Raw genomic sequence first — 10,991 nt, 5'->3', positions numbered from 1 at the left:
GCCTTCACGAGTCATGTGTGCAGTCGCAGTCCCAAACTCATCTCTGCTAACATAACCTTCATTAGAAGAGTAAACGAACACTATTGCATTGTAGTATTCTTATCAAATCATTATTTCATGTCAATTCAAAAATCATATAAGTGTTTTCGTACTCAAAGTAAACATATTCATAATTTATGACTGCAGCTTTAATTGGAAACCAGCAATTTGACTGCAACCTTTGACCAAACATAACTTTGCGTCGCCCTGAACAGGTTTATTTTGGTTACTGTTCATTATCCCGCTTATTAAATGAATAGGACTACTCACCAAATAAATAAATACGTGGTCATCGTGACATATTGATTTGAGTTGAAATTATTTACCTGAATCTTATCTTAACGATTCCGCGAAGAAAAATAGTCCATAACAATGTACAAAACAATCGGAACACTTCATATACATACATTGGAGTTGTACATTTGTCACTTTTGTATAACTTAATTTATATACACTCACACATGAGGATATTGATAACCTCAATAAATAATACTGAGATACAAGGGTGTTTTGCTCAAAATTTTGTGTGTAAGTGAAGTGTATTGTGTAAGAATCAGACCAGAGTATTAGACCTGAGGTCGATGTCAGTGTGTGTGTGTGTGTGTGTGTGTGTATGTGTGTGTGTGTGTGTCTTGGCAACATTAAAAAGAATGGCTGAAAATTGAAATCTTGATCTCTGGAAAATAAATCAAGTAAACACCATTGAAGGAAAACAAGGATTCATTTGTTCTACATGTATAACTCTGGTGAAACAGAAGTGCTCAAGTGCTTTACCTTTAAGTGCGAGCAAAATATCTCCTAGTATTTTCCCACGAATTGGAAACCGAGAGCAGTCAAACGTCGATCGTTTTGCCTGTAATTTGGTTAAACAGGAGAAGTCTCCAGATTTGTTGGTCTTTTGATCTGAGGGCTTTGCCTGCACTATATTTGCCTGAGGATCTCAGATGTTTACTTTTATAATGTGCTTTGGTTTATAACATCTGGGAATGGCCTTAGATAACCTCGGATATTAAATATGAGTTCCTGAAAATATTAGCCGCTTGCCTTAACTTGCTCTGTGCTCTTGAGAGAGGGAATATCTCAAGATTGTCTCTCTCTATGGGAGTACATGAACTTATTTTGCAGGCCGTCTGAAGCATTGAGAGTTTAACATCACAGAAAATTGTAAGTGAACCCCAGGGTGCCAGTATCAAAAACTATCTCCGATGGCCTTATGATTGTGGGTGCCGAGGATTTAAACTGCAACCAAGCACACACAGATTCAAATGGACTATGGAATAATTACAATTTCGTCTGTAATTAATGAACAGTACAAGGTGATTTTAATATACAAGAAGCATATGAAGCATCTCTGTTATCCACTTGAGTACATTCAGTGAACTGAAGACGTTTCAGAACAATCTGATAATTCTCCTTGATCTCAACTTCTCTCACATTGATCCTAAACCTTCCTGGCATTAATAAGTGCGGCAGGATACAATGAACCTTTGGAAGTCATTTTTAAGGGAGGAAGAACAACGTGTGTCTAACATTGCCAAAGAGACGGCATCTGCATCCAATCTAAACCAAATCCATCTGCTAATCATAAAAATGAGAAACCTGCATTAATAGGATAGTAAAAAAGATACTGCATACTTTAAGATTATGCACTAAGGTTTCAAAATAACTTTGATCCACTTGAAAAAGCATTTGGATGGTATTTTTTCTTTTTTATGTGTTTGGACAAATGGAAAACTTGCAGTACTTGCTACACAACGTGTGTATTATGCACATATTTTTGAAATAAATATTTTAAGTTCAAATTTAAATGAATTTATAAGAGAAAGCATATACCTTTTTAATTATAAATTTTTTCCAAAACATCATGTCAGTTAATCTGAGGTCATAAAATCTGCATGCATAATAACTAATTAAGTTTTACTTTATAATAATGTCCCATTAGTTAATATTATACATGCATTAACTAACAATGAGCAATGCATTTGCAACAGTATTTATTAATCTTTGTTAACATTAATTAATAAAAATACAATCTTTTAATTTTTATAATGTAGCCTATTAGTAAATGTTGAAATTAACATTAACCAAGTATTTAAATCCTTAGTTCATGTTAACTAATGTAGTTAACTAATGTTAAGGATAGGGAAGGCAACACTTTTGATGTATACTGGTTGAAACTCTCTTCACATCCTGATAGCAATCAATAATAGAAGTGGTCTAAATATTAAAAAAATGTTAGACCTACATATATATCTTCCGTGGAAGTCTCAGGACCAAAAAATGTTCATTGCAAACAATCATTGCATTCGGTCCAAATTCACACCATGTCGTAATTACCTTAATTAAGATAACGCCAACCCGTGACGTTCTACCTGAAGCCGTTCATGTCCTCAGACCCGGAATTATGCTTTTTAATGACAACACAGTCAATGCCGAAATGAATCTGCAGCAGTCTAAGTTGTTTATGTTCATTATTATTGTAACGTTACAGTATGTGCTTTGAGACATGAGGTAATTTAATGCTTTCACTTTGCAAACTTTGCTGTACGTATTCATGTGTTTTGGAGGAGGCGTGCCTTTGAGACGCTCTGAAGGGAGGGTGGGAACTTATGCTTTCAAAGCTAACTTGCTATTGTTAGTCACTCTGAAGTCATACCTTTAACAAATGGAACCTTGTTGTAAAGTGTTATGACTAATTTGAAACATTATTTACAAATAAAAAAAATCGTTTTAGGTAAAGAATAGCCACAGATATATCATGTCAACTGTTCACATCCACATTTAGCCTACAAAAACATTTATCCCAAAACCTATTGATTCACTGGTTTAGTTGAGCTGAACTGACAGATTTCTGTTCTTCTGGTGATTTAAACAGTCTGCTTTGACCTAAAGCTTTTTGCTGTGCTGAACCGGTTGTGCTGACTCAGGTCTTGATGACTGATGTCATATCTGCCAGTTTGCCATCTGTCTAGTAATAGAGGATACAGTGCCTCCCAAATTTCTTCCCTTGACCTCCCTGTATTTCCTTTTCTAAACAATACTAAACCTGTCCACAGACACAATGTCGTATTCCAGATGTAACCCAGATGATGCATATCTTCTCCTTTGTCTTTCACTGATATTCTAGTTGTGACGATCACACGGTTTATTTAAGGCTTCACTTGAGGCCTGCTGTGAGGTTTGTGTGCCTTTGTCTCCCCCTGGTGTTGACATAATGTCAGTTCAGTTTACCGTAATATAAATGCAGAGTGCCATCTGTAGGTCAACCGCTAAAACTGCTTCTAACTGGGTATTTAACATGCAGTTCCTGTGGCATTGACATTAAAGCGTGTTTTAATCAAATGTTTGATCTTTTAATGAAGGACTCCAACTTCCTAATTCACTCAATAAGCTTTTATTAAAAATTAAACAATTTGCTGTTTGTAAACTACAAACAGGCCATAAAATAATCATGCTCTTCACCCGAGGGTAAACAGTAGCCTCATTGGTTTCAATCAGCACTAAATACGAAGCAAATATTTACACAGTTGATATGATATGATATGATATGAATATGAGGTTGTTCTATTATCGAACTCCTCTCTACGGGCTGTGCTCACACGTTTTAATCGCAGCAAATCGCAATTTAATATCGTGTGCAAGCCACAGCTGGCTGACAAAATAAATGAATAATTTACCATAAAATAATGTTCAAGGTGATTAAAATTCAAACACACAACATGAGCTTTGCATCAAGATGCCCCTTTATCCTTTGCGACCTCTTTTCGGCTACTGTCCGGAGTTGAAAAGCTTCTTTCTGCCCTCCATGCCTGACATGGCCTCCACGTTTTTCCTCCAGTCCGTGACCTCCTCCTTCTGATGGAGAGAAAATGCTTCAGTGAGACAGACAGAAAATCAGAGATGAGAGCAACTCAAATGGTTGCACAGGCACGGCGGACGCGTCAGACAGACAGACAGACAGACAGACGGGGCGGTTGAAATGCCAATATTTCATCACCACTAGGCCTTTAAAGAAATGACTTGATTTCTAAAATAACACGTCTCTTTAGACACAGCACATCTGAGCAAATGAGCTGATTATAACACTGAGCTGGAGTGTTACCTTTTCTTCTTCCTTTTTAACTGTTTTGAGGTTTGCTTTGAAGTCAGATTTCGTGACTCTGGCGTCCGTCAGCGCTCCCAGCTTGGCGTCTGCCGACACCTTCACCCTTTTTAGGTTCGGCCGCTTCATTTTTCCCTTCAGTTCATAGATCTTCTGGGTTAATGAGAGAATCTGGCAACAAACAAATACATTCGGTTTTTGTTAATAAATCTGTAAAGTGGTTGTATCAGCGAAATAACTGAAATATTGTACAAAATATTTTAGATTTTCTAAAGAATATACACCGGGGGGGTCCAAAGTCCCTTTGCAGTCAATCATTTTATCCCTTAAAACTCATCTTTGATAATCAAAACGACACATTTAACCCTTAAACAGGGAAGAGTAGAAAATGATAAGCAACAAATAATTTCATGTCATTTTTTATACCATCTGGACTTAAGTAAATCATATCCAAGAGAAATTTTGGATTTTATGAGTTGTGACTCCCAGATCACATTGTCTGTTTAGGGTATAAAAAAAGGACCAAATCTATAACTGTAACTGCCATTGCATGTTTAAAACAATTATATCCTATACTTCAACTCATATAATGTTGACAAATTATATATAATTGGAAAGCTTGCAAACTCAAGATTCAGCCTGTGAAAACCGGTTTGAAATCGGACCTTGCATTACCACAAAAATGGTAAAAAATGTTGGATTTAGGTCAGGCTGACTAATTGATCACAGATAACTTGAAGCAAATCATGTGACCCGCATACTCAAGACAGACAGGTTGTATCAGTTTAACCTGTAAATTTTATAATTTGTAAAAAAAAAAATCTCAGAATACAAAGATTGTTACAAAAATGAATACAAAGTTAATCCCTTTTTTATACCCAAAAGTGGCAATGTGACTCAGAAGTAACATATATTTAAAACCGTGCTAAATAACAACATGAACAACATTTTTATAAATGTTCTTTTTCAGCACCTTAAGACAATGTTCATAATTAATGTTAGCAGTGTTAGTATTATTTTTTCAAAAGAAAAGTAAGTTTAATATATATTTACTTATCTCAAAATCTGAATGTCCTGCACCACTGGCAGCCATGTTGGATTTAGGTCAGGCTGACTAATTAATCACACATTTTTTTTTAACAAATTATGTGACCAGCATACTCAAGACAGACCAGGCTGTGATAAATGTTCAAAGGATTTGATGAAAAAAATCATTCTTACGCCCCAAAAAAGACGACAAAAACTATATTACACCCAGATTCACATTGCCAGTTTTAGGGTTAAACTGTAATAATCACAATATTACTGTTTTTACTGTATTTTTGATCATATTAATGCAGCCATAAATCATACCGATCCCAAACATATGCACATTCTCCATTCACATACCTCTGCATCATTTCTGGCAACTTTTATATTAAGGTCATATCGCACTTCATCCACAACGTCAATCTTGTGGTGCAAATCTCTGCAAAGCTCCTGCAAAGACAGATGATGATACATTAACTCAAATGGCTAATGTAAACACCACGAACACCACGCTTATAATATGTTGAGAGATATTCGGGACACGGTCATCTGGCCGCATTAAAAGCTCTCAATGTAAATATCTGACATAGTAAAGTTTCGCACCTGCAGTTCTTGGATAGACAGGCCGGAGAGGTTGAGGGGCGGCGCTCTCTCCCTCAGGGTGTTTTCTCTCTCCAAATCTTTCTGCTCTTTTTCTTTCACCAGCAAACTTTCTGCCTTTCTCAGCAGTTTGCTCTGAGGGTCAAGCGAGGAAAAGGTGAGAGAGGTGTCATGCTAGTACAAAATACATAATTCTTCATTTGTGCTGAATTTAAGACACTACTACAAACTATAGTAGAAAGTGCAGGACGCACGTACACACACACACGTGCACATACACATGCGCACGCACACACACACACGCACACACACACACACACACACGCACGCACGCACGCACGCACGCACGCACGCACGCACGCACGCACACACACACACTGTATTTAAAAATGCTAAAATCCGGGTTATAGTACAGCATTTATAATAAAATGTAATTGGGCCAATCCATTTGTTTCAACGAATAATGTGAATAATGTGTGTGTTAACATGATTTTAGCATAAGATGAGATCTTCATTAATATAACAATGAAATATTATAAACTGACTGCATTATAATTATAATTATATGTATAATTATGATTTAAACAGCTTTATAGAAGAATGAATGTGCTTTTATAAAAGCCTTACATTGTTTTTTACATAAAAAAAAACTGGCCCCATTCACTTTCATATATAAAATTATATACACACATAATAAAATAAATAAAACACACACACAAACAAACATATATACTGTATACATACTGTACATATATATATATATATATATATATATATATATATATATATATATATATATATATATATATATATATATATATATATATATATTTATATTTATATATACACACACACACACACACACACACACACACACACAATAAAATAAATAAAATATACACATTTAATTAATTACACAAATATAATTGTGTATACAATGAAATATCATAATCCCAAAAATGACTGTAAAAATAATGATTCAAACTGATTTACTGAAGAATTAATGTGTATTTACAAAATTGTAAGCTTTACATTGCTGCTTTAACACACATACTTGTGTGTGTGTGTGTGTGTGTGTGTGTGTGTAGCTCTGTTAAAAGATGGCAATATCTGAAATCCTTGTCCTTGTGATGTGCACATTTTTGGTCCCCATGATTAAAATAAGATTATAAATCATACTAAGTGCCATTTATGCAGAATATTTTCTGTGATGGGTATAGGTTTAGGGTTAGGTTATAGAATAATACAGTCTGTACAGTATAAAAATAATTATGTCTATGGAATGTCCCCATAAAACATGGAAACCCAATGTCTGTGTGTGTGTGTGTGTGTGTGTGTGTGTGTGTGTGTGTGTGTGTGTGTGTGTGTGTGTGTGTGAGTGTGTGTGTGTGTGTGTGTGTGTGTGTCATCATACTTGAAATGTTCAGCTTTGTTTCTGACCCACCTTTAGCAGAAGTCTGCGTGTTGCAGAGTATTTGGATTTGGTCTTTTTCTGCAAGAACAAGAAGAGTTAAGCCGAGCTCTTTATAGTCTGCGGTCCTGTTAAGACAATCCTGTGAGTGGGTCTAATCTACACACACTATGATGCATGAATTAACTGTCTGACCTGATTACTGTCTGAACTGCCGAACTGAGGGCTCAGTGGTACAGTATAGTTTTAAGCAGACCAGAGCAAACCTACAGTGCAGATTAGTTTTTAACATGCTGTTCGGTGTCCTTACATCACTGAATCACTGAGCGACTAAAAACCACTTAGAGCTGGATTAGGATCATTGATTCCAACATTCACAAGACTTTAATATATAGAGACACCACCCCGTGCACTGCTACTTTCAACTGTTAATCATCATGGAAACTAAAAAGAGAAACACAATCAGGAACAAAACGAGACTTAAAACCCTCATAACAAATGTGGTGGTAATTCACTTACCGGTCTGTGAAGATATCATTGCATGTAAACAAACAAAAAAACAAAAACACAAATATTATATAACGGTATATAAAGTTTTATTAAAGAGCAACTAGATTCATGTATTTTACAGAAAAATGTGTTGGCCGCTTGCAAAGAAAATATGAACTTACAGTTCATTACCTGGTGTAAATAAGCAGTTTTGGATGAGTATGACATTGACAGGGTCAATAGCCTAATAAAGATAACACTCACCCCTCAGACATGTCTGAAATACACTATGTGACCTGAAAGAGAGCCAAAATAATTGTGGTCACCATCCAGCACTTCACCATTCATATCTAAACACGTCAGGCATCACTAGTCAAATGCCAAACAACTGTCATGGATTATGAGTGACGCCAGAGTCAAGGGTTGCTCCTAAAAAAAGCATGTTTAAATGTATTAAATCTTTGACATCAAAAGCTACAGATCCACTAAAGCAATTCCAATATGCAGACGGTTACCGGACATTGGGTTTCGCTTTAATACCGGTCATCGCTGTGACACAAACGGAAGAACCGTGACCTTTACTCCACCAATATAACAAACCATCTCTCTGTGCACATCAGCGATTTTCTCAGCATCTTCAAAGATACATTCATTACATCTTGTGGTTCAAAGAGATCGGGGTCCTGACATTTTGGCCCCTTGGAGAAAACAGTGACCTTGACTGTCTCATTGACCGGTGCGCAGCGGGCAGGATGACTCTGAGCAGGGGTTAATGGGGTTCCTCTGGGAAAATGGTGTTGAGGGATGAAATTTAGAGGCGGAATGGGTGTGGATAGGAAGCGCAGACAAAACACTTCAATGCTGTGATGGGAGATATTGATGACACAGTGTCTGAAAACTGTCATTTAGTGAAACTAAATCTGGTGCTACTTCACACACTCACAAGAGGGATCCAGCAACAGTTATTGTGTATAAGAGAGAAAACTGATATAACCTGAGGGAAATAATGTCACATACTGGTTGTAAATGACAAACGCTCAACAGCTTGTTGACATCTACTCTGTTTTGGCTTTGGTCCTGCTAATGTTAATGTCCTTGAATGGCTTGACTTTGGCAAGAGGCAATCGAGTCAATGACCTTCATGTTTGACATTCTTGAGGAACGCTGCCATCCGAACCCTGGTGCGCACCAAACAAGCGGACCGAGACCGATGAAAAGACGGGTCTCAGTCCACTTTCAAATGAACTCTGGTGCTGTTTGAGTGAAATATGAACGAAACACGGGCCAAAGACATGTAAACGAACCAAAACAGGACATGATGTCTCAAGATTCGACCCTGAAAAGGACAGAGTGCTCAAGCATATCTGTTTTTTCCACGTCATAGTCACGACTTCGCCCTTTACAGTTCGGTACAAGTGTCAGAACCGCATTTCCTCGCAGCAGATCTTTGTTTGTGTGTGTGACGGGGGGATTTCTGCCACTGTTTTGACTCCCTTACACGTTTTAGAAGCTCTTCACGAGTTGTGTCACAAAATATACGACATAAAAGCACTTTTGTTGTTGTTGTTGTTGTTGTTGTTGTTGTTTTGTATCTTTAAGTTTGGTGTTAAAAATGACAGTGTGAAAGATAAGCGAACCAGGACTAAATGTATCACTACAAGTGTGAACACACCCTAGAACTACAATTTGCAGGTCAAAACTAGACTAAAAATCAGTCAAAATATGTTCCTATGAATTTTTATTAAGACCCCTCATTGTTTATTAGTTTATGATGGTCTATAGTTCGATGGTGTAAAACAACATGGGATGATATATAGGCCTGTATCCAATACATTGGCAACTGTAACTGTATATCAAAGGATCAACCAACCAAGTCTACCCAGAATGTCGTTCCAGTCATGTTCCAGACACCCTGTCATTCACCTCACAATATCCCACACCATTAGACTGCATGCCATTAATCATGCTTAAAAATATGCAAAAATAAATAAAAACTCAAGCAAAGAAAGTGAACCCTTCCATTTGCTCAAATCAAAAGACTCTTCAACCACTCTTTGCTCACTAACTTAAAAGACCTCTGAAGTGGACCTTTGATTTCTATGGCAGACTGTTAGACATGATAAAACAGCATTGAAACAAGGCTCTTACCTTTGAAGAGGAGTCCAGGAGCGTGAACAGAGGAGTGATGTACGAGGGAGACGGCGTAGTGTGGTTTTCAATGATTGATTCATGCCTCACCTCTCACATGGGAATGGTCAACCAAAATAACTCACCACAGCGCCTCCCATCAATGCCACCTTTTGGCACACCATTGTCCTGGAACACAAACACACAATTAACGCTCATTATCCCATGCGTGTCAGAGTCACATGCGTGTGGTTGATCCAGCACAGAAAATCTTATAGGTTTTTATAAAAGACAAATTCCCAATGTATTATAATTCATATATTCAGGTGATTAAGATTCCCACGGCCTCCCTAAAGGCAACAAAGACTCTGGGTGTCCTATGGTCAGGTGCTGCAGATATAAATGCGCATAATTGTTAAATTGAGCATTTTATGGTGCCTGAATGCTCGGAGGCCTGAATGAGAATGAGAGTCCTATTCAGTCGAGCGTGGCATTAATTACAGGTGAATATCACCTCGAGACTGCTGGGAAGAACATGAAAATGGATCAGAGCGTTTAAGTCATAAAAACAGGGAGAAAGAGGCATGCAGAGAACATTTATCTCCAGTAGCAAGTTTGAGGCAGGTTGAGAGGGCAACTTTTGGTCTAAAAGCCTGAGATCGATAAATGCATGACCCCATTATGCATTCAAAAAGGTTTTTATGGTTCAGCGACGGACTATGTGCCGGGTCGGTTCCGCTCTGGCGTATATTAAGAGCCTCCGAATCCGGGACGTGGGAGACAAAGCTCGGACGGTGGAAGGACACACACCTTTAGTGGAATCTGAAGTATGAAAGAGGCAGCTGTCAACAGGCACGGAAAGATGGAGTGAACACAACCGTCCCATGACGCATCGCTCATGCGCTCTTGCCTGCGGTGTATTGAATACATGTGCACCGCAGCACGCGCCTCTGATCACGTTTATTTTTAGGAGGGCTGGTTTTCACTCATTGCTATCACACTCTTCAATGTCAACTCTGATAACACGACCCTGGCCTTTAAACTCTCGAGTATAATGCAGGCTAAAGACCTGAGCTTGTGACTGAAAGATTGAGGGTTCAAGCAAATGGAAGAAACAAATCAGAAAAAGAAAATTGGTCAAGATGCTAGAACAGTTTAAACATTAGTTGGAAAGTTATAGGCCTAATATAGATC

The 10,991-nt window shown here is 37.5% G+C and overlaps 1 protein-coding gene across 1 annotated transcript; it reads right to left on the bottom strand.

Annotated features, from left to right (window-relative positions):
- Window positions 1-3,374: 3,374 nt before the first annotated feature.
- tnni4a (troponin I4a) lies at window positions 3,375-10,688 on the bottom strand. Its single transcript, XM_084406771.1, has 8 exons — window positions 10,608-10,688; window positions 9,819-9,986; window positions 7,863-7,966; window positions 7,215-7,262; window positions 5,774-5,905; window positions 5,531-5,620; window positions 4,142-4,312; window positions 3,375-3,894 (listed from the first exon to the last, which is right to left on the bottom strand). The coding sequence occupies exons 3-8, from the start codon at window positions 7,896-7,898 to the stop codon at window positions 3,808-3,810; spliced, it is 564 nt and encodes a 187-aa protein (XP_084262897.1). The 5' UTR covers window positions 7,899-7,966; window positions 9,819-9,986; window positions 10,608-10,688; the 3' UTR covers window positions 3,375-3,807.
- Between the last annotated feature and the right edge of the window lie 303 nt (window positions 10,689-10,991).

This window comes from Rutilus rutilus (assembly GCF_951802725.1).
Source record: "Rutilus rutilus genome assembly, chromosome: 4".
In the NCBI taxonomy this organism is placed as follows: Eukaryota; Metazoa; Chordata; class Actinopteri; order Cypriniformes; family Leuciscidae; genus Rutilus; species Rutilus rutilus.
The sequence above is the reverse complement of the archived record's forward strand: the minus strand, read 5'-3'. Positions and strand labels throughout refer to the sequence as shown.

Coding starts and splice junctions, on each gene's coding strand:
- tnni4a (XM_084406771.1), bottom strand. CDS start 7,898: ATGTCATACTCATCCAAAACTGCTTATTTACACCAG. Junction 4,313..5,530: donor TTGCCAGAAATGATGCAGAG/GTATGTGAATGG, acceptor GTTTGTTGCCAG/ATTCTCTCATTAACCCAGAA. Junction 3,895..4,141: donor TTAAAAAGGAAGAAGAAAAG/GTAACACTCCAG, acceptor TCTCTCCATCAG/AAGGAGGAGGTCACGGACTG.